The sequence below is a fragment of the Urocampus carinirostris genome, chromosome 8 (assembly GCF_059441175.1).
Source record: "Urocampus carinirostris isolate Australia breed hairy pipefish chromosome 8, RoL_Ucar_1.0, whole genome shotgun sequence".
Classification (NCBI taxonomy): domain Eukaryota; kingdom Metazoa; phylum Chordata; class Actinopteri; order Syngnathiformes; family Syngnathidae; genus Urocampus; species Urocampus carinirostris.
Genome location: NC_142356.1, coordinates 7,802,273 through 7,827,442, shown reverse-complemented (window position 1 = coordinate 7,827,442; position 25,170 = coordinate 7,802,273). Strand labels below are relative to the sequence as shown.

The following is a 25,170-nucleotide window of genomic DNA, read 5'->3' as shown; positions in this document are numbered from 1 at the left end:
ACCTCCTCGCCGAGGGGCGTCGCGATGTTTGTCCTTGTGCGTCTGGCCTTCACCCGTCAGCACTCACAGGAATTCTGTTATCAAAATACGTCTGACAGCCTAACCTTCTAATGTACCTTGAAGAAAAACAGTCAGTGAATCTCTCTACTGCATCAAACTGAGTACATGTACTTACTTTGTAGTTAATTTATTTAATATCCTTTATAGTCGAATGTATAAAATCCTTCACTCTGTTGATTCAAATATTACCCAAAATTCACATGTACTAGCCCATACACATGTACACCTAAAAGCCTTCTTTTTTTCCTTTTTTTAAAGCTGACCATGCGCCTTATAAAACGGTGCGCCTTAAATATGGCTCAATATTAAGTCCCAACAGGTTTCGCAACTACGCTAAGCAGCCGCCGACTTGATAGTTTCAGAGAAGAACGCATATGGGCGTTGCCCCGAAACACACGCGGCAATATGTCAGAAAGGGAGAAAACCATTTATTTCGTTACAAGAGTTGACACAGCGTTTTCTCATTCTTCTCTCTGATACATCAGCTTTTTATACCCTCCGTTCAGAAATATCACGTGGTGTTTTCCCGGAGTGGGTGCGTGCTGTCTGTTTCGTAATCGCCGGATGTTCATAATCAAGCAGCAGTGTTATCCTCTAGATGACACTTGTTTTTCTAAACTCTGTTTCTCAGCAAATCTGAAATTTCCTGTCCAAACAAGTGTGTCCTCATTCTGTTGGCAAGCTCTGACCCACAACTATTCCACGACAATAGAAATGGTGTACGGTGCATGCTGGGATATATATACAGGCTATATATACATATATTATTTCCTAAGCAAGGTGTCAATCATAATTTAAACCGCCACTTTTGGCTAAAGCTATTTGGTGGTAAATGAGGTCCTTTTTAGCATTTACAGGCTTGTATAGGCTATAGCAGTATAAAACAAAGCCTGCAATTGGCCGAAAAAGTTGTGAATCGCATGTTAGGTTGATCTATGGCCTAGAAAAAGTAATTTAATGGGGCTAAACGGACAGCTGGCAACAACAATGTCCATTGATGCAGAGATGCTTTTTGGCAGATTTTTTTAAAATTTATTTCGTCAGCATTATTGCGTGTTTTGGAATACGTAAATATTTAACACTGTTTTGTATTCACTACACTCGCGGATCGTATTATCATCGAACGTGATGGGTGCAACACGAAGTCTTTGGTGAGCTACCCGGCTTTTTATTTTTCAGGTCGTGTTTCAGACTGATCGTGATATTTTAAAACGATCAGCATATCTTGAATCCCAAGAGTTTGAGCTTTCCAATTATATGCGGTATGGCATATCTCAGCTGACATGCTTGGTCACCATCTTGCGACTACAGAAACCTAAATGACTATTTTGAGAAGCTGCTTTGTCCCTGTGGTGCTTTTAGCACTTAACAGCCACTTACGCCACACAGCAGAATTATGCAGGTGGTACTCGCAGAGTCCAATCATTCAGGCGTATTCAACATTTTTTCCCTGGTTCCTTCTCTAGCCACTCATGTTTGTCACTTTGCTATGGGTCGCTGCTAACGCCTATTTTTATTGTTAGCTGCTCCTGCCTCATCTGTCAGTGTCTCTCGCCTTCCACAGCTGGTCGTGCGACCGAACGTTGCTTAGTTTCAAATTTCAGGTATCTGATCGGAATTTGTTTTTCCACCCCAGTTTTTTTCTCCAGCCATTCAAGTTAGCCACTTGGCTGAAGTCTAGGGCTCGCCTCTAGCCACAATTGTTATTGTTGGCGTCCCGTGCTTCGTCTTTCAGTGTCTTTCCTTTTACAACTGGTCATGTGACCTTACGGTGCTTCCCTCGATATTCTGGCATCAGGTGCTTTTTTTTTTCCCCCCAAAGTTCCATTCTCTAGCCATTCATGTTAGCCACTTATCTGCAAGCTACGGCTTGCCACTAGCCACTATTGTTACTGTTAACTGCTCATGCTTTGTCCTTCAGTGTCACTCGCCTTCCACGGCTTTTCATACGAGCATTGCTGAGTTCTGTGATGCAGACATTTTCCACTTTTCGACGTTTCCTTCTCTAGTCACTCTTGCTAGCCTCTTGGCTGAAGTCTCGGGCTCGCCTCTCGCCGCTATTGTAATTGTTAGCCTCCTGTGCTTCGTCTTCAGACGTCTCTCTCCTTTTACAACTGGTCATGTGACCCAACGTTGCTTAACTCAGATATTCTGGCATCAGGTGCTTTTTTTCCCACAGTTCCATTCTCTAGCCATTCATGTTAGCCTCTTAGCTTCAAGCTACGGCTTGCCACTATTGTTATTGTTAGCTGCTCATGCTTCGTCCTTCAGTGTCACTCGACTTCCACGGCTTTTCATACGAGCATACATTGCTGAGTTCTGTGATGCAGACATCTTCCACTTTTCGACGTTTCCCTCTCTAGGCATTCTTGCTAGCCAACAGGCTATGGCTCACTGCTCTGGGTGTATCCTTCTCGATCTATCTTATTTTTTTCTTTTGTTGGGATTAACAGAAGCTTTAATGTTCTGTCACTGGCTGAAATTAATCTTTGCTCTAGCAAAAAGTAAAGGGAAGTAGGCTTTCGAATATTGTCAAGTGGTCTCCTTTGAGCTTCAAGCTACAACTCTACTCTATGCTACAATGACCTTGATTGTTGACTTATTACACACTGTCACTTTGAAATAGAAACATGAATCTTGCAAATGAGTCATTTTTTAGGTACCGTATTTTTCGCACTATAAGGCGCACCTAAAAGCCTTTATTTTTTTCAAAAGCTGACCATGAGCCTTATAATACAGTGCGCCTTATATATGGATCAATATGAAGTCGCAAAGCCTCGCAACTAATGCAAGCAGCCGCCGACTCGATTTTCCCCCGAATGCGAAGTAGTCCGCTGTGTATGCTGGGATTTATATACCGGCGTTTCATTGGCTAACCAATGTGTCAATCATCATTTGAATCGATCACTATTAGCTAAAGTTATTTGCAGGTAAAGGGAGCGGATCCTTTTTATCATTTACAGGCTCGCATAGGCTAAAGCGGCAAAACAAAGCCTGCAATTGGCCGAAAAAGATGTGTCAATCATCAGTTGAATCGATCACTATTGGCTAAAGTTATTCGGAGGTAAAGGGGACGGATCTTTTTTTATCATTTACAGGCTTGCATTGGCTAAAGGGGCAAAACAAAGCCTGCAATTGGCCGAAAAAGATAATTGTGAATAGCATGTTAGGTTGAACTACGGCATAGAGGAAACAGTATTTTACTATTCTGTACTGTATTTATAAATATTTTACTCTCCTGGATTTACTACACTCACGGATATAAAAGGACCGTGGTTGCACATTATTATTGAACACAACGACTTCGGTGAGCTACTTCGGCTATATATTTTCCCAGCATCTTGTTTCAGACTGATCTCGATGTTTCTGTGATATCTATTTTTAAATTAAACTCAATTCCAAGTGTTTATTCTCATATGCACAGTAAAGTTGCGAGCGAAAAAGAAAATAGAAACTAAGGAATGGTTGGCATTTCTTGAATCCCAAGACTTTAACCTTCTGAATGATATTTGGAACTTTGAGTGACATTGTACAGACACTGTTTCTGTACATGTCCGAGACACGTATTTGCTTCTTTGCAAGCTTTCGGAATGTTAAGGCGGTAATAAGTTTGACTGAACTACCTGACTGTTTTGTCGACGTTCCCATTGTAGCGCCTTATAATCCGGTGCGCCTTATGTATGGAAAATATAGGACCGAAAACTATTTTTTCGGGGCGCGCCTTATAGTGCGAAAAATACGGTACTCTGTCAACAAAGGTCCTGAGAATGTAAGTGAAGAAACTAAGCCAATGTGAAGCCGTCGGCAGTTTTCGCGTCGATGCGTATGACTCGTCTGCCACGCCCAGGTCCCGGAGCCATCAAAGGCATCAAAGCAGCGATCAAATCAGAAAATTAACGCAACCTCTCGAAGCTAAAAATGTATGAGCCAGTGTCTTATGAACTTGTTTTTAAGGCACAGATCTCAGGTCGAATGAAAAACCACCCAGCAGCATTAAAGCAAAGTCGGGAAAGAAGCAATGAGTCTTGACCTAAATAAGTATTGAAATCCTTTGGAGAAAGTAACACTTTCCACTGGGAGAAGAAAAAGGATTTTGCAAACTTTAAAATAGCTTGAAACCACAGCGATGGAAAAATGGAGGTTCCAGAAGAGAATTCTATACTTTAAATTGTGTTCAGGGATACACTTGAGGGAAAAAAAGGGTTTTTCAAGAATTAATTTCATATTTTTCATGAAATTTCCATACAAACTTAACAAACAATAGTCAAGTCATTTTCATTTGTATAGCCCTTTATCACAAAAAGTCTCAAAGGGCTGCACAGAGCACAACAACAGTAATTAATTTGGACTCCGAGTGCAGAGGCAAGGGTATTCACCGGCAGGTGTTCTGTGGATTGTCATAGGGTCTAGGAAGCGACTGAGGTGGCATCTGAAGAGAAGCCAATAATGAGGCTACAGGTCCGGCCTACTGCTAACAACTTTCTTAATAGAATAGAATAGAATAGAATATACCTTTATTGTCATGTTGCATTTTTTCCTCCGGAGGGGGTGAGGGACGGACAGAGATGGCCGGATCCAACTAGATGTTTGATCTTACTGTACACACGGTCCAGTGTTTTTTTTCCCTAATTGCTCAGTCCAAGAATTGAATGAATTTGGGAAGTACAGTCCATAAGCATGCTTGATTAAAGTCGCCGGCCACGATAAAAGCTTCGTCGCGGCGTGCGAGCTGCTGTTTATTGATAGCAGCTGGCAGGAGATGTAGCGTTATGCTAATGTTAGCATCCGGTGGAACGTAAACAGCAACCATAATGACCACAGTTAGCTCTCTCGGTAGATAGAAGGGTCTAGACGATACTGCTAGAAACTATATATCGAGTGAGCAGTGTGTGTCAATGATTCGGCTGTTGTTGTAGCTACCCTTACTGAGTCTCTATCTCACCATGAAATGGATGACATGGAGCTACAACTTGTGGGAAACTGGGACATTCCTGACTCTTGTATTTTAATCATCGGGGAGACCTGGCTGGAGTCGCGGTTACCTGATGCTAGCGTGTAGCTAGCCAGCCACTCTCAAAATCGCTTTTTTACAATGACAGGAGAGGCCCTACAATTTTGTTATACTTTTGTATAATGACTCTGGTGACACAAATGTATTTTAATAATATTGACTTTTCAGGGTATCAACAAATAAACTACAAAATACGAGAATTAACAATTTGATTCTATTCTATTTTTGTTTCTAGTTGAACATGAACAGCGCACCGACCTTCATGCATTTTCCGGCAAAGGGGAAACCAAAACGAGCAGACACGTTCGACCTCCAGAGGATCGGCTTCGCATCCGAGCAACTGGCAAAGTGGATCGCGGACCGCACCGATGTTCAAGTATGTTCTAAGCGTTTTCATTTGAATGCCTGTAGTGTTATTTAATAAGATTTTTATTTTATTATGTATTCATTGTTTTATTTATTCATTTTATTTATTAGGTCTAAATATAGTGGAAGCTAGAGCTCATGTAGGTGATAGGAATGAGTGGAGAGGTGTTGTAAAAGGATAGTGGGATTTTTAGACGTGTTCTAAGGGATGGGCAGGGCACTTGTATGATACGGCAGGGGTAAACCAGTGAAAGCTGTCGGGCCCTGCTGTTGAACAGAAGAGTGTGTTTTGTCAACTTGACCGGAGTGACATGGCCGCTTTCTTGTGTACAGTTTCATCTGGAGGGATAGAATAGAATAGAATAGAATATACCTTTATTGTCATTGTTACAAAATGGGTTAACATATTGTGACAACGAAATTGGGCATGACACTCCAGTTTTACACATTCACAATGAGGTATGAGCCAAGAAGATAAAGGAACAGAGAAGATAAGGTTATAAAACAAGGGGGATAAGGCTATAGTTATAAAGCATGACCGACTTAGGTGCCGAGGTGCTTAACTTGTTTGGGTGTTTGGGCATTTGGGTTGGCCATTGTCAATTTTTTGGTGTTTTTTGCTACTTTTCCTTTTTTCTTTTCCTTGTTTTTGTATTCATGTTTGTCTCGCTGTCGGTCACCCCCTTGAGGCATATGACCAAGGTAGACAGGGTTGGGTAGGATTACTTTCAATTACTTTTGGATGACTCCAATACCAAATATGCTAATAAAAGACAAAATAAACTAAATATGAATAAAATGATGACTCACAACATGTGGTAAGCTTTCTCTCCTGGCTTTGATCTCCGGCAAAACTAACATAAAATGCGACAGAAACAAAATGAAAATAAATCCAAACAGCTTGCCAACATCATTTTTGCCGTTCCATGTATTCAGTTACTCCCCAAGCCTGCACAAAATTGAGTAATTTTATTCACATTTAGGTTCTTTTGTCTTTTATTAGCATATTTGGAGTGGAGTAATCCAGTTCAAGTAACCCTACCCAACCCTGAAGGTAGATAGCTAGATTTATTAGGGGTGCACAATAATCCAATTGTTATGAAATGAAATGAAATGAAATGATCTGCATTTATCAAACCAATAACAGCCAAACGTCACAGTTTAGGATAAAAAGACTCCATATTTAGTCACTTAACGGCATGCTATGTTATTTAAACGGATGACAACAAAAAAGGCGGGGAAGGACAAAGAGGGTGGGAAAGATGACAACACCTGTTCAAAAAATTTGTGCATGTATCCATCTTCCTCATTAAAATATATCTGAGGGTTTCCTACCTCCTCCTACCACCAGAGGGCCCCAACCGGGGTTTTAACTGGGCACAGGTCTGTCCGATCACCTCTTACCTGTGCTCAGTTATCCTGCACCCTTTCATAGGACATTTTGATCTCCACACGTTTGTTGGGTCGTTGACATTTTCACTTCCATCGCCACAAGTTTGTGTTTTTTTCTGGTTTCTTTGTTACTTTGTTCCTCTCATGTTCAACTTAGTTTCTGTCGATGTTTCTGATATGGACGTTGTTAGTTGTGTTTCTGGTTTGGACATTGCCTTGTTTTGTAAACCAATTTCTGAAATAGCTAAAATAAAAGCGTAATCAATTTTAAACATTTGTGTTCCTCATTAGAATATATAGAAGTAACACAACTCGGTCGTGTATCCTCTCTACCTCTCCATAATTTCCTCAACAAACCGGAAAGTTCATCCATAATCAGTCGTATTGTTAAGGCTGTTGCATCTCTAGTAGCTTAAATTCCGGACTATATAGCTCACCGGATTATAAGCCGCACCCACCATTTTGTAGGTGATCTGCCACTTTTGTTCTTATACAAGCCGCACCTATGTCTAATCCGCGTGCGCCCGCATTAAAACTTGGTACACAATCGCAAGTTTACCTCAGACCAGGCTGTAAGCTCCACGATTGGAACCGCGTAGATAGTACACAATTCTAGAATCACAGTTTGCATCATAATTGGAAAATGATACCCGTAATTAACGTATGATGCAGACTTGTAAAGTCCGGGTCCCGTTGAAAGTAATCCAAGGAAACAAAATGTATATTTCCAAAGTTAAGGGTGGGGAAAAATATATATCCACTATTGTCCGCTGCGACAACAGACAGATCTACCGGTAACTCAGCTTTACCCCAATTCCCATCAGCGCACGTGTGCTCCGCCCCTTCTCTTTGATTTGTCCGTAGAACACATAACAGAATAAATTTCTAAAACAAATACATTACAAAAATATACAGTTGCAAATACATGGTTACACATATTTACGAAGAAAGACGGTACACCGAGAGAGTTTTCAAAGCCTTAATAATAGTAATATAACTTTCATCCCAAACCGTGCCTTTGAAAGGTACCAACACGCTAGTAGGATCACGCTCGCAATGCATCAAACGTGCCTGTCAAAAAAAAGCATCCCTCAATTGTGAAATACACGGAAGATCGTCCTCATCTTCCTGCTCATAATTACCGCCATCAAACGCGTCTTCCTCATTATCGGAACGTACCTTAACTTTACAGACAATGTATGCTTAAACTTAGAAGATGCAGTCTTTCTTGGCGCCCATATTCTACTGGTCTTAATCTTACTTTTTATACTCCAGCGCCGCTGGTGGCCGTTAGAAAAATTCCATAAATTAGCCGCTTCACTGAATAAGCCGCAGGGCTGAACATTTGGGAAAAAATTAGCGGTTTATAGTCCGGAATTTACGGTATTTCTTCTTTTTCATTGAAAATCTCATCTCATCAGCCGTACCGCTTATCCTCATTAGGGTCGCGGGGGGGCTGGAGCCCATCCCAGCCATCTCTGGGCAGTTCATCTCATCAGCCGTACCGCTTATCCTCATTAGGGTCGCGGGGGGGCTGGAGCCCATCCCAGCCATCTCTGGGCAGTGGGCAGGGGACACCCTGAACTGGTTGCCAGCCAATCGCAGGGCACACAGGGACAGACAACTCATTCGCTCATTCACACCTAGGGACAATTTGGACCGGCCAATTCACCTGAAATGTATGTTTTTGGAATGTGGGAGGAAACCGGAGTGCCCGGAGGAAACCCACGCAAGCACGGGGAGAACATACAAACTCCGCACAGGAAGTCTGGAGCTGGATTTGAACCCACGACAGGTTCCCATGACATGAACTGTGCCGCACAAGCGCTAACCACTGCGCCGCCGTGCTTTGAAAATATTTATTTGATTTATATTTTGATATATTTTATGTTTTAACTGCAAATGTGATAGAATAGTAACCTGTTACACAGGCAAAGGACTTACATTAAAAGATCAAGCTTAATCCTTATTAAAATTCCAATTGCTTATTTCTAAATATTAGGGCATCTGGACTGTCCGCCCCCCCACCAGCAGCGGCCATTAAAAAAAGAAGCAAACTGCATTTGTCACTTCAGCTATTTCGCTGCTGAATGGACATTTTTGGCGAGCTGATAAAACGTTGACAATAAAGTTTCGTCTTAGTTGCTGCACTGTTTTACCAAGAGTCAAATAATTGCTTTATGTCTTCTCTAGATCCGTGTCTTCCGTCCTCCCAATTATTCGGGGACCATCGCTTTGGCTCTGTTGGTGTCTCTTGTCGGAGGTTTGCTGTACTTGAGGAGGAATAACTTGGAATTTATTTATAACAAGAGTGGATGGGCCATGGCAGCACTGGTAAATACAGATTTAATTATTTCATCTTAATACTGTTTGTGTACATATTTTACAGATAACCATTCATTGAAAATGATTCATATGAATATATTGTATTTTCCAGACGATAAGGCGCACCTAAAAAAAGAAAAAAATTGCCAAAAATTCACAGGACTGCCTCATAATCTGATACACCTTATATATTGGAAAAAGTTTAATCATATTGAAAATGCATAGTTACAATGAAATGTCAATACTATTTATGATTGAATACATTTATTATTTTAGTGGTTTCATTATAGTAGTTTATGTTCTAAACAATTTACATCCATTTTCCGGTGTTTTTCAAAGCAATGCTAATTCTTACATCATTCTTTTTATAGTCAAGGTTTACGTAGGACTGTTTTTTTCAGGTGCGCCTCATGTAGGAAACTTTTTTTGCAAAATACTTTTTTTGTAGGTGCGCCTTATCGTCAGAAAAATATGTTCTGTATCATGACATATGACTCTAATTACATAAAAACAAGTACATACAGTAAGTACCCTGCACATTATTATTACTATAAAGCAGACATGAACCGTTCTCAGGTGTGGATGTCAAAGTAAAATTACCATATAGTAAAAACTATGGTAATGCTTAGCTCATGTGTTCCAAACCCCAGTTTTCCCAGGCAAACACACATAAATAACTAATACAGTATGTATGTGTGATGTTTGATTATATGAATAAATAATATTAGAAAAAAATATGCAAATAAAGGTGCTTTTTTTTCTATTGGTCTGACTCGAGCTGGTAGAGTGGAGTAGCAGGTGGATGCAGAGGGGGAGACTGCTACCTTGCGAGGATTGTCATACCCATGGATTAGAGGATTTCCTTACTTTAATCACCTTCTTATTTTTGATAATCATCTTGATATTTCTTTGGTTTTTTGGCATTGCTGCTAAGCAACCGAAGCGATTCGTGTGCCTTCTTCGTATTTCTTGAAAATGAAAAGCTTTTCATTCCATGGGTATCTTGTTTTTTTCCTCCCTTCAACATAATCACAAATATTTGAACATAGAGCAAATAAACACAAAACATAATTAATTGTATTGCTGAAACAGTTCTTAACTGTATGAAGAGAAAGGCATTGTAGGAAGTAGTTCAGCCAAGAGGATATCTATTTTTTTATGAAGCCATGATGCAAAAAAATAGCAGACCAATAGCAGACAGGCATCCTAGAGACGTAACTAGATTCGCATGATCCCTGCATAGTTTGAATTTAAGGGTTTCAACACGGGCAATAATTTATTGTTTCATATAGAAGGGTAAATGTCGTATTGAGAAAGGGTTGAAAAAGCCAACTTATTCCACTTTAAAGTGAAAATGAAGTAAAGCGGAGTTGCATTATCCCGGGGTATTCTATACAAATGTATATAATGTCACATGACTTGAATTAATGATCATATAGATGATACAATTACACTGCAGACTATTACTATATTTGATGTTTATTTTGTCATGACGGGTTTTTTTTCCACATTGTACTTTTGCATATACCGTAAATTCCGGACTATAGAGCGCACCTGATTATAAGCCGCACTCACCACATTTTAAGAGGAAAACCGATTTTGTACATACACAAGCCGCACCTGTATATAAGCCGCATGCGCCCACATTAACAGATCGGACTTTAATTCCCGCGATTGAAACTGAATTTTGGTTTGCGCGTTCTTCTTTACGGTACACAGTCCAAACTATCACAGCCGGCAAAATGAATGGAAAATGATACTGGTACTTAAGATTTGATGCAGACCTGCCCAGTCCGGGTCCCGTTAAAAGTAATCCAAGGAAAAAAGTGTATATTTCCAAAGGTAAGGGTGGGAAAAATATATATCCACTATTGTCCGCTGTGTCCACTTCCCGTCTGCCCGCGTTTGTTACGCCCATTCTTTTTAATTCGCCTGTCCAAAACATATCAGAATAAGTGTCCAAAATAAATACAAATAAATACATGACAAAAATATACAGTTGCAAATACATATGATACATGGTTACACATATTTGCAAAGAAAGACGATACACCGAGAGTTTTCAAAGTTTTAATAATAATAATATAACTTTCATCCCAAACGGTGCCTGACAGGGCAGTTAATGGTAGCAACACGCTCTCAACACAGTAAACAGGTCTGTTAAAAAAACATACCGTACTTGTTAAAATCACGGTAAACCGTCCTCATCTTCCTCCTTAGAACTAAAGCCATCAAAGTCGTCTTCCTCAGTGTCGGAAAGAAACGGTGTCATATAGACGTCGTCCCACGCTCCCGCAGCCGGACTCGCGCTCATTCTCGCTGGAACTTTCATCCACTCCTGATTTACCTCACTGTGAATGTGTGAAACTGGAGTGTCATGCCCAATTTCGTTGTCACAATATGTTAACCCATTTTGTAACAATGACAATAAAGGTATATTCTATTATTCTGTGTCACGCAGCAGACCGGCTTTTCGGAACCCCTTGGTGATGGTGGATTTTTTGATGTGCCTCTCTTTTTGCATTTTGCATGATGAGGGTATGTTTACGCTAATTTAATCTATGCACAAGCCAAGAAGTTGCAGTCTTCCTCGGCGCATATATTCCACCGGTCTAAATCTTACCTTTTGCACTGGAGCGCCGCTGGCGGCCGTTAGAAAAATGACATAAATTGGCCGCATCACTGAATAAGCCGCAGGGTTGAACGTTTGGGGAAAAAAGTAGCGGCTTATAGTCCGGAATTTACGGTATATAAAAAAATGTATGTGTGCTGAATATTCTCCCCCACTTTCCCTCAGTGCGTCGTTTTCGCCATGACGTCCGGTCAAATGTGGAACCACATCAGAGGTCCTCCCTACGCTCACAAAAATCCCCAGAACGGTCAAGTGGTAAGTGTTTCATTGTTTCTATAGACAATACCTTTTCCGAACCCCCTCCTATCAGTTCATTTTTCCCCATCGGTATTATTGGGTGTTTAGCTCGCCCTTCATGAGTAATACGGAAGGCACTTGGTATCGCTGCCATTGGACCGGGCGAGCGCGCTGCTGAGAGTCTGAGACACATGTGCAAGGGAGATAAGGACCCTGGCCATTACGAGGCAAAATATGCTACTAGCGGGGGACATTCAAAAAGTAATTATGATTATGAGTTAAAACTCTTACCTCAAAGGTGCTGATAGTGTTTGAAATCGTTGCCAATATTTTTGCTGTGCCGGGAAAAAAATGTATTTTTGAAAAAAAGTACGGAAGCGTGTTGCTTCCAGTTAAAGAATTTTAAAAGCTGCAGCTTTTTTATTTAATTTGCTCTGGAGGTTTGTGTAGTTATGGTTGTTTTTATTGAAGTTGTTTTGTTTTTGAAAGGTAAAAAAAGAGTTTTTCTCCTCATGATTTATGAAATTATTCTTTTTTTCCGTTTTTCCAAATAATCTTTTGATTAAGAGGACAAAAAAACAACATTACTAAAACTGGAAAAAAGTAATTCTAAAAAAAAAAAGGAACTTTCTTTTCGGTTTTGTTTTGTCATTATAATGTCAAGTCAAGTTATGTCTATTTGTGACGCCCTTAATCCCAAAGAGTCTCAAAGGGCTGCACAGACCACAGATTATTGTAAACTACAGACTATTATTACACCTCCCCCTGATCTAGAACCTACATGAGGGCAAGGGAAAACTCAAAAACTTCAAGTCAAGTCATGTGTATTTGTGATGCCCTTAATCACAAAGAGTCTCAAAGGGCTGCACAGACAACAGATTATCGCAAACCACAGACTATTATGACACCATCCCCTGATCTCAAACCTACATGAGGGCAAGGAAAAACTCAAAAACCTCAGTCAAGTTAAGTCATATTTATTTGTGACGCCCTTTATAACAAAGAGTCTCAAAGGGCTGCACAGACCACAGATTATTGCAAACCACAGATCATTATGACACCATCCCCTGATCTAAATCCTACATGGGGGCAAGGGAAAACTCTAAAACCTCAAGATGAGTCGAGTCATGTTAATGTGTGGACGCCATTAATCACAAGAACTCTCAAAGGGCAGTACAGACCACAGATTATTGCAAACCACAGACTATTAAGACACCATCCCCTGATCTAAAACCTACACGAGGGCAAGGAAAAACTCAAAAACCTCAGGATGAGTCAAGTCAAGCCATGTTTATATGTGACGCCCTCAATCACAAGGAGTCTCTAAGGGCTGCACAGACCACATATTATTGCAAACCACAGACTATTATTAAACCAGCCCCTGATCCAAACCTGAAAAATGGTAAATAGTCTGCATTTATATAGAGCTTTTCAAGTCAATGAAGACCTCCCAAAGAACTTTACAATGTGCTTCACACTTACCCATTCACACACACACACACACACACACACCAATAGGGAGTCAGCCAGCATGAGGAAAATGAAGAAACTTTGTGAAGGGACCGCACATGAGGTAATCCTCCCTCCAGGATCAGCAGGCTGCAATGGATGTTGCAATAACAAATAACACACAGAATAAAATATAGGTTATTCATATGTTTTGTAAACTGTTTTACGGAAAACTTAAAAGACGTGAATTGGCTTGGTAGGCTAACTGCATTTTTTTCTTAAAGAAGATATTTTTATAAATATTTAAAAATAACATAAATAACTTAAGAAAAAATAATATTTTAAGGAAACTTAAAAATGAAATACATGGTACCAAAATCTCAAAAAAAGTCTTTCAAGAAATAAAAAAAAATTATATTTAATATATATGCTGTATAGCAGTGTCTGAAATAACGCCAAGGGCGTGCATCTTTTACGTCGGGCGTACAACTTACAAAACGTCTCCGGCCGGATGGCCAACATCTTTTTCAAGGGAAAAAAAAATGTATATATACATATATATATATATATATATATATGTATATATGTATATATGTATATATGTATATATGTATATATGTATATATATATATATATATATATATGTATATATATATATGTATATATATGTATATATATATATATATATGTATATATATGTATATATATATATGTATATATATGTATATATATATATGTATATATATGTATATATATGTATATATATATATATGTGTATATATATGTATATATATATATATGTATATATATATGTATATATATATGTATATATATATATATATATATGTATATATATATATATATGTATATATATATGTATATATATATATATATGTATATATACATTTTTTTTCAAATCAAACTTTTTGTAAATTTCGGAATTTCGGTTCTTTTGGCAATTTGCATACTCGGCAGCCAATCAGAAGGCTGCATCAAATAACTTCATGCTTCCGGACTTTCCCGACCATTATAAGGTCGTGCATTTGCATATCATTTTCCAAAGTAGACGGACCGAGAACACAAGAAAAATGGATAAGTGGTTAGAAATCAAGCAAAAACCTCAGCCCCAGAAGTAAGATTCAAAAGAAGCAAACAAAATTGATGACGCTACAAAATGTAAACGTACATTAAAAGCATCGTGGAAAGAGGAGCTCACGTGGCTTGTAGCAGACATTGCATGAATGAAGGTGAGTAAATACAGGTACGTACTGATGGCAGATGGAAAACAGCGATGTCATATACATGTAATAATAGGTAGATTTATAATAAACTTAATTTTGAAGGGTTGTTCTGTTATGTATTTTGATGATCAACCCTTAATACTTTGCAACAATGTTTTTTTTTTTTTTGGATCAGTTGTCTTATTGTGTTTCAAGTTGTGTAAAGTGGGGCAGGCAACTTCTCAGAGACACTGTGTATAGTGAAGAACAAAGGAAAACTTTTTAATATAAAGTATGCTAAAACTAAAGAATAATTTTGAAAAACAAAAAAGAATGTAAAAAAAAAAAGAGAAAAATATTTATGAAAAAAAAAGCCATTAAAACAAATTGAAATATTTTATAAAAAATTTTTCCCCAAAAAACGTTTTCAATAAACATAAAGAAAATAAAGACGGGCAAAACAAATATTGTCAATAAAACAGATGGTAAAAAAGTCCCTAAAAAAATACGTCCCCAAAACAGTGAATGCAATACGCCCCTATCTTTCAAGAGCAAAAATCTGTAAATCATTTTGCAAATCCAGAAGCACGCAACGGTCTTCTGTCCTGAAACCGTTTGTCTCAATCCAATCACGTGATTAAAATTCTAGTCACATCCGGCACCATCGACTCACTTTCTCTTGAGGGCGTCGACCAAATGGCCTCACCCTAAACATTCAACCGTAATAGCAACAGATATTCCTGTGTTCTATCCAGCAAATGGCCTTCATTTTTTTGTATATCACATCATATGACATCATGAGTGCCGCGGCGACCGGCAGCCTTTGCAGCTGCTCCGTGTTATTTCGCTCTTTTTGTGATTTATTGTTTTTATGGCCCGCTTCTATCTTCGGTGTTTTTCGTCCCGTTTGACAACTACACTTTGGATGACTTTCTATCCTATGTTTATGGGTTTTAACGCACAAAAATGCGTTTATTCGAGGAATCAACTCCTTGCCCTGAAGAATTCTCATGCCAGCGTGATGAGGGGGGCCTATCGTGGTTGGAGAGCCGGAGCTAGCTAAGCTGCTAGCGGCGTTATAAGCCTTAGGTACCGTCTGTAATCATGGGAAATGTGAACTCACTACCAAATAAAACCAACAAACGGGCTGTGCTGGTGAAAAACATCAATGCGTACAGGGAGTGCAGTTTGCTGTGTTTTGTGGAAACGTGGCTCACGTCTAGCATCCCAGACGCTAATGTGGAGCTACCCGGCTTTAGTGCTGTTAGGACAGACAGAGACACAAAAGCCTGCGGGAAGCGGAGAGGATGCGGACTCGCTATCTACGTGAACACGAGGTGGTGTAACCCTGGGCACAAAGATTTCCATCTGGCGCAGGGATGTCAAACTTTTGGACTAGCGTGTGACGTCATCCGTTGCTAAACTACAACACAGCACCGTGAGGCCATCCTGTTAATCTGTTAATAAACAACAAAAGGATACTGTGGGAAGTGCGAATTTCCCTACGGGATGAATAAAGTATCTATCTAGACATCTTTCTATCTAGACATCCATCTATCTAGACATCGAGACATCTAACTATCGAGACACCTAGACATCTAACTATCGAGACATCTAGACATCTATCGAGACATCTAGACATCTATATATCTAGACATCTAACTATCGAGACATCTAGACATCTGGACATCTAACTATCGAGACAACTATCGAGACACCTAGACATCTAACTATCGAGACATCTAGACATCTATATATCTAGACATCTAACTATCGAGACATCTAGACATCTGGACATCTAACTATCGAGACATCTGGACATCTAACTATCGAGACATCGAACTATCGAGACATCCATCGAACTATTGAGACATCCGTCTAACTATCTATCAACCTAACGAGACGTCCATCTAACGATCTATGTATCTAACTATCGAGACGTCCTATCGGGGCGGCAGTGGCTCAGTGTCTTGGGATCAAGAGATCACAGTTCGAATCCCGGCTCCTGTCGAAGTGTCCTTGGGTAGGACACTGAACCCCTAATGCCCCCAATAAGCAGGTTGCATGGCTGCACGGCCGCAATTGGGAAATGTGAAGCACACTGTAAAGCGCTCTGGGAAGTCTTGACTTGAAAAACGCTGTATAAATGCAGATCATTTCATTTTCATTTCATCTATCTATCGAGACATCCGTCTAACTATCTATCTATCTAGACATCTATCCTTTCCTGCATACTTTTCTTCCATCCTTCCTGAAATCCTTCTTCCCTCCATCCCACCTGTCAATGGATTGCACCTGCCAGACGATATTAAAAAGGAATCTCTTATCACGTCTTGTTTCCCTACCTTCCCGTTTTGAAGCGACTTCCTTTTACACGCCCGTCTAATCTTCCACTTCCCGGTTCGTATGGTCGTCCCCGGACAGTTTAATTCTCTGGAAACGACGGGCGACCGAGGCCAAGTCCACTCTATTGAAAGGATTTCTCGACCGACGCATATTACGGGCGGGCAGATAAAAAAAAATAAAAAGGCTGCCCTGTTCATTTTTACACATAATGGGACACCGACACAATCCAGGACGGAGCGGACCACCTACAAACAAATAAGGGACGAGTAATCCAATGAAGAAAAAGGCCGCGAGCGCCATCGCTCACATTTGCGAGAACGCGGGAAGCGTGGAATATTAATTAAGCGGCGGCGAATAAACAAGACAGACGCAACTCGTTTAAATATTCAAGTCTTCCTTTTTGGCTTCCTATCAACCACTTTCTTTGTTTGCACACTATTAACTGAGGACACTATTAGCATATTTCCAGCTGATTTCACATGATGGCGGGAAAGAGTTTCTTGGGAATTGGCACGGTGACAGAAATGCATCTTTTTTTGGGGCGGTTGGATTCAGTTATCCCGGAAAAACATCTGAACAATTTTATGGCACTACAAAGGATAACTTTATGAAGACATGGTTGTTTTTCATGTGTGCGAACATCTGCGTTTAGGTATAGATTATGGGGATTGGCAACTCAAAATGTTAAATGAGCTGTATTGGAACAAAACAATGCTAAATTACATGTTTAGAGTCGTAAAAAAATGAAAAGCTTTATACAGACTTAATAAGGAAAGCAAAATATTCTCTCTCTCTCTCTCGCTTACACTCTCTCACTCTAGAATAGAATAGAATATACCTTTATTGTCATTGTTACAAAATGAGTTAACATATTGTGACAACGAAATTGGGCATGACACTCCAGTTTTACACATTCACAGTGAGGTATGAGCCAAGAAGATAAAGGAACAGAGAAGATAAGGTTATAAAACAAGGGGGATAAGGCTATAGTTATAATTTACATGGTATTTACACAAGAAATGTCGGCATGTGGGATGTTACATACAGTGTTGTCGTGATACCGTTGGTACTCTCTCTACAGTAATCCCTCGGTTATCGCGGTTAATGGGGACCAAAACCACCCGCGAAAAGTGAAAATCTGCGAAGTAGCGACGCCCCTTCAAAAAAAAAAAAAAAATATATATATATATATATATATATATATTTTATTAAAAATAATAATAATAAAATGTTTTTTTTCATTTATATATCTTTTTAAATTTATATATATATATATATATATATATATATATATATATATATATAAATTTAAAAAGATATATAAATGAAAAAAAATAATTTATTATTATTTTTTTATATATATATATATATATATATATATATATATAAAAAGATATATAAATGAAAAAAAAAAATCTTTTTATTATTATTTTTTTTAGACCCGCGGAGCTATGAACCTGCGAAAGTGGAACCGCAAAGTAGCGAGGTCCCACTGTATTCACTTTCTCTCTCTATTCACTTTCACACTCTCTCTGTCCCTACTCTCACTTCACACTCTCCCTCTCTCTTCAAACTTTCTCTCTCTCTCTCTCAATCTATTCACTCTCACTCACTGTCACTCTTTATCTCCTCTCTCTCGCTTTCTCTATCTCTTTATTCACTTTCACTCTCTCTCTCTCTTTGCACTCTCTCTCTCCACACACTCCCTCTCTTTTCAAACTTTTTCTGTATCTCTCAAATCTCTCTCTCTCAATCTATTCACTCTCACTTACTCACTCTTTCTCTCCTCTCTCTCGCTCTCTGTCTCTATTCACTTTCACTCACTCTCTCTCCCCCTTTCTCTTCACACTCTCCCTCTCTCTTCGCACACACTCTCCCTCTCTCTTCGCTCTCTCTCTCTCTTTCTCTTTCTCTCTTTCTCTCTATTCACTCTCTCTATTCTCTCTCTCTCTATTCTCTCTCTCTCTATTCACTCTATTCTCTATTCACTCTATTCTCTATTCACTCTCTCTCTCTCTCTATTCACTCTATTCTCTATTCACTCTCTCGCTGTTTCTCTCAGCTCTCTTTCTCTCTCTCTCTCTCTGTTCACTCTCTCTCCACACTCTCTCTCTTTCACTCCAGTCACTGTTTCTCTCCACACTCTCTCTTCTCTCTGGCTCTCTGAGCTACAGGTGTGCGTGTGTATACATATATATATATAAATATATATATATACAGGAGATCAAAATTGGAGAACAACTTGTAAACATTTTGGGAATAATTTTAAAAATGTACAATATTCGCAGTTCCACAGTTGAGAGACATTTTATTGTCTTTATCGTGGTACACTTCTTTCACAAAGAGACTGAAGGCATTTCACACAAAAATTAGAACACACTATAAAAATGGGAGAACATAAATTACGTTGGCATTGAAAAAAGGGTTACAACAGTCAGCAATTAGTAGCAAGTGTACAGCATTATTCTTTCAGCTTCAAGCACAGTTTGGTGATTGTAGCGGGTTTCTTGACCATAACTAAGGATTGTCCAGAGGTGTTCTATTGGGTTGCGATCAGGACTCTGGGAAGGCTATGCCATTAAATGTCTTTACCTTCAAGGACATTCTTTACCCCTTTTGCTGTGTTAAATGGAGCATTGTCCTGCATGAAGACTGCAGGTTGACAGACGCAAGTAAGGAACAATGTGCTTTTAAAGAAGGTTCCCAATACACCTTTGCATGTTTGCATTCACTCTGCCATGTAGCTGTACGAGAGGTCCAACTCCTGCTGCGGAGAACATGCCCCAAACCATGACACTTCCTCATCCACCTTTCAAAGACTTTTTTACACTCTTCTGGTTTAGCCTTTCCCCAATGTGTCGCTGAACCTAATGCTTCCCACCACACCCAAATAAATTAGACTTGCTTCCATCACTGAAGTGAACTCTGGACCAGTTCTCCTCTGTCCACACAGCATGCTCCTCAGCAAAGCTCAGTCTTGCTTTTTTATTGGTTTGTTCGTTTTTTAAATAAGGTTCGGTCACTGCAGTGTGGGCCTTTGTTCCAAATTATTATAAATGGCAAGACACTGTAATGGCGAGACAGATCCTTAGGATGTTGAACACTGAACTGGCGAGCAATTCCAGCTGCAATGTGGAAACTTTTATCTATTGACTTCCTCCGCAGTGACCTTTCCTCTCTTGCATTTGTTTTCTGTGGGTGACTCGGATAAGTTTGTAGTTTTGTAAAGGAAAAACAGATTTGGAACTATCAACTTGTCTTGCCAAGATTGATGGGGTACATCCCTTTGCTTTTCATCCGGAAAACCTGCTGCCGGAGGCTTGTATTCACTTGAGAACTTCCCACCATCTTGCAGTGAGAGTGGCAGTTAGAATGCCAGTTAAATGGAGGCTAATAGATAATCAAGGAAACTAGCAAAATCTGCTAGATTAGCACTGGTAAGTGGGAGGCACCTGAAAGGGTTCTCTAATTTTGATCCGTGCTAAACGCAGGTTTATTTGGTAAAATGCCGCACCCGTTTTGTAGAAAAAGGTGTTTGAGTAGATGGTAGTCGCGACAAAATGTCCCTGAACTGTTGAGCAGCGAAGATGGCATTTTTTTCTGAATTATTCGATTGTTTGTAAATTGTTCTCTAATTTTGATTTTGTGTCTTATGTAACTGTATCCAATGGAGACTGTTTGTATCAAGTTTTGTCCTCTTAAAGAAACCGTATCGTTGTGGTGCATTTCATGAAGTATGGCTTTAAGATGCCATCCTGCCATTGGTCCACGTGTTATAAAACGCTGGTCTGCTATTGGTTTGAGTCACAACTTTATGAAAAAGCCGAGACGCTATTGGCCAAACTAACTCTTCTTTTCTCTTTCTTCATTTAGTTCAGAACCTTGTGTTTGTTGCAAGTCATTGATACAATACTGTATTTTTTTTTTGTTCGCTATGAGTCCGAAGGCTTGCAGTAATGCTACGAAAAAAAGCAAAAACATGTTAAGCATGCAAACGAAATTTGCGATTGTCAAGACAATAAAAAGAGGACACAGGAATTGCTATCCTCAAAAAAGAAAATGTCTTTAAGGAATCGACGATTTGGGCAAAAGGGAGAAGCAAAAACAGGATGACCAATAAAAGAAACCTTGAGGTTATCAGGAAATGGAAGTTTAAATATCAGTTTCATTTGAATTCACCCTATCACCCTGCTGCATCCACCCACAACTCCACTGTACCAGCTCAAGTCGCGCCACACCAAAGGTAGATCAAATTTCGTTTTTCCGCTACATCAGATTTATTTATTATGTTCTATTATCCTATGCACGAGTATCTCTTACCACATGCTATTTTCTTATCTTTTAATGTTTTTGATCTTGATTACCCGGGGTTTCGGAACGCATATACTATTTACAATAGGTTTCCATCCCCAACTATTCGCCAATTTCATTTCGCACTCCCTACCTCAGAGCGGATCCATCTCGCGAGTCTACTGTAATTTGCTTTTATATACTATAACTTTTCAGTTAAATTCCCACAATACGCTTATTTTTAATATTAAATTTAATAGTTTTAAAAAATACCTCTCTCGTGTAGGGGTTTCCAAACGTTTTCAAGCTGAGAGCTACTTTATGCATTTCTAAAATAATAACAATAATAATATAATATGTCGAAGTGTCCTTGGGCAAGACACTGAATCCCAAATGCCCCCGATAAGCAGGTAGGCGCCTTGCATGGCTGACTCCCTATTGGTGTGTGTGTGTGTGTGTGTGTGTGAATGGGTAAGTGTGAAGCACATTGTAAAGTTCTTTGAGAGGTCTTCATTGACTTGAAAAGCTCTATATAAATGCGGACTATTTACCAGTTATCAGGTTTTAGATCAGGGGATGGTGTCTTAATAGTCTGTGGTTTGCAATAATCTGTGGTCTGTGCTGCCCTTTGAGAGTTCTTGTGATTAATGGCGTCCACACATAAACATGACTCGACTCATCTTGAGGTTTTTGAGTTTTTCCTTGCCCTCATGTAGGTTTTAGATCAGGGGATTGTGTCATAATAGTCTGTGGTTTGCAATAGTCTTTGATCTCTGCATCTCTTTCATCTCTTTGTGATTAAGGGGCTATACAAATAAACATGACTTGACTAGTACTGTATGTTAATACTAGGGTTAAACAAACTGAGTCAACCACTCCAAACATTTTTTAACTAGAATATCAGGTCCATGGGCACTTGGGCTATTTTTGGGGCCCGCGGCACCGCGTTGAAGCCCCCTGCCCTAGTGGTTCTTGAGATAATATAACACCTACTATTTTGCCGTTTATCAACTATTCCCCTAAAAGCACCCAGACAATCCCATTTTTTTCCCCCCCAGACACCAAACACGTTCGGATCTCATCTCACCTTGATACCGTCGAATCCCTTCCTCCCCGTTCTGCAATGTCTGCGATTTTATTTTCCCCGCTTGCCGTCTGAGTGCCTCCTGACCTTTTGCGGACTAAACACAGACACACGGGCACACAGCAAATCACTACGCCGTCTGGAAAAGGCAGGAATGTGGCCATTTGCAAAGGTTACACAGCCCCCGGCTATTAACGGACAACTCTGCCGTGCTTTCGGATGAAGAGGAGGGCAGGAACCATAAACACTCTCAAACCCGAGGCCCGCATCTCGGTATTTATTATGATATCTCCGACGTGAGCTACGGTAAACAGAAATCTCGGATTTTTCTAACGTTACGGCCTTTCGATCGGGGATCATAGCTCTACGCGTTGATACATTTTGTACGCGTTACACGCTCGCTTTGCTCGGACTTGTAATTTGCCTCAGCGTCTGACAAACGGGCTGTTGGATTCTCATTAAAACGCCGTATCTTTATGTCGACGGATTCAAATGAATGCGCGTTGGCAGATCACATCTTTATGCGTGTGTTGGAGACGACATAACACGTATCCCATTAAAATAAATGGCCCCCGAGCTGACGCCAAGGAACATCCTTGTCAATTATACAGAAGTTTTGAAAGGTATAATTTTTCTCCATGGTTTTGAATTGTTTCTTAAATTGACTGTGTGTAATAATTCACTACTAGAGATAGGAGTAGCATCAGCGACAGACTTCTTTCACAGTCTTGTTCCACGGACAGAATGAGGAGATCCTTTCTTCCTCATGCCATGAGGCTCTTTAACTCCACCCGGGGGCGTAAAAGCCCACATTAAACCCCACCCCTTCATTTGCATATTACCCTATTTTTATTACAGTGTGTATTTTCTGTAGCACTTTTTAAATACTCTATATCAACACGTTTTATTGGTTATTTTTGTATTCTATATCTTTTATTTTATTTTTATTTTTCAACACAAGGATACTGCTGGAAGTGTGAATTTCCCTATGGGGATGAATAAAGTATCTCTGTCTAGACATCTATCTATCTAGACATCTCTCTATCTAGACATCGATCTAGACATCTCTCTATCGAGACATTTATCTATCTATCGAGACATCTATCCATCTAGACATCTATCTCTCTATCTGTATTCACATTATGGAAGCCCAAAGGATGCTAAAATTCAAAAGCCTATTCCATATTTTCTTGTATGATCAAGGATGTATTTCAGCTAGCGTCAGGACATGAAAAGCTGCAACAAAACACAACAAAAAAACGTTCTAACTGGATAAGTTGTGTTCAGTGTATGTGTCACGACCAGAACGGAATCAGGACCCAATTGCGTAACGTTTACTGATATTTAGTTAAGTTTTATTGAAAGAAAGAGGAAGGTCTGCGCCCACGTGTTCGCTGGATGCGGGAAGCAAGTCGCTCTTGCACTCGGATTGTGATCCGAATACGGAAGTGGATCTTCTGTAGCGAGCGATGGTGGTGTCAGGGACGGAAAAACAGGTCGGTAATTGGGACAGGGAGACCAAAAACGTGGTCGGGTCGGAAACGAGTCGTAAGCCAGGACAAGAGAGTAGACGTAGTCGGGATCAAAAATGTGTCGTAAGCCGGGACAGGGGAGCAGACGTGGTTGGGATCAAAACAGGTCGTAGCAGGAGACAAACGGGACTGGTTTAAATAGGGACAGGGAGCCAATCGGAGCCCGCTAATTGAGCGGGCGCAGGTGATTCACATGTGGAATCATGACAGTATGAAAAGAGCAAACAGCTGGAGTTGGTCAGAACTGGTGTAAGCAGCTAACGTTAGCTGCAACCAGTAGAAACTAATAAAAAGTACAAAAAAATAATTTGTCAAGTGCAAAGATCCTGAATCACAGAATTTTGGGACATTTGTTGAAGGCTGTAAAAAGAAGCTGCTCACAATACTAATAGCTTCAAGCGAAAGCCCGCAACTACGTGGCTGGAGAAGGAAACTGGAGAAAATTAAAGATGTTTAACTATATACATCATGGAATTTAGTGATGTTTCCACGCATGACAATCTGTGGAAGGCCGAAAGACGCTAAATGAGGAAGCGGCACGAGCTAACAACAACTATAGCGGTGACTCATCGCCTGCAACCAAGTGGCTAGATAAGGAAACTGTGGAATGAAGTAAAAGATGCCTGATTTAGAATAAAATTGCGATGTTTGCATGCGTTAACATCCGCGGAAGCCAAAGTAACACAAAGGAAAAAGCAGGAACAGCCAACAATCGCGAATAGCAGAGTGTCGTAGCCTGCAGCCAAGTGGCTTGTGTTTGTGGCTAAAGAAGGAAATGGTGGACGAAAAAGTGCAGGATGCTGGACTGAAGGGACACGGTGAATACCACATATAGGGGTCAGCTGTGGAAGATTAGTGGCTGTTAAGTGCTAAAAGCACCACTAGGACTAGCTACCTTCGCAAAAATAGTCATTCGGCCTTCCATAGTTGTAAAATGGCGGCCAAACTTTTTCAAAAGGTGTCTCAAGTTGTGTAATATACTAACGGTGCTTGAAAAATTCAATCTTTTACTTCCCCTTTGAGTTTAGACTCTTTGTGATCAAGGGCTATACAAATAAACATGACTATCTTCTCCCGCTAGCAGCTAAACATATTAACTTACACCAGCTCTGACCAACTCCAGCTATAGGCTCTTCTCAGCTGCTCCAGGTGTATCATGCCAGCTTTTTCTTTTGTTGTCCCTGGCGGGGATCAACACCATCTTTCATGTCCTGTGCCTGGCTAGA

At 39.9% G+C, this 25,170-nt stretch overlaps 1 protein-coding gene across 1 annotated transcript in view; it reads left to right on the top strand.

The window, feature by feature from the left end:
* LOC148360620 (dolichyl-diphosphooligosaccharide--protein glycosyltransferase subunit TUSC3) overlaps positions 1-25,170 on the top strand; it is a 97,835-nt gene that overhangs the window by 38,391 nt on the left and 34,274 nt on the right. The window contains exons 4-6 of the mRNA XM_088341490.1: positions 5,307-5,447; positions 9,023-9,163; positions 11,952-12,041. Of these exons, the coding sequence (XP_088197616.1) occupies positions 5,307-5,447; positions 9,023-9,163; positions 11,952-12,041 (372 nt within the window). The remainder of the gene's footprint in view (positions 1-5,306; positions 5,448-9,022; positions 9,164-11,951; positions 12,042-25,170) is intronic.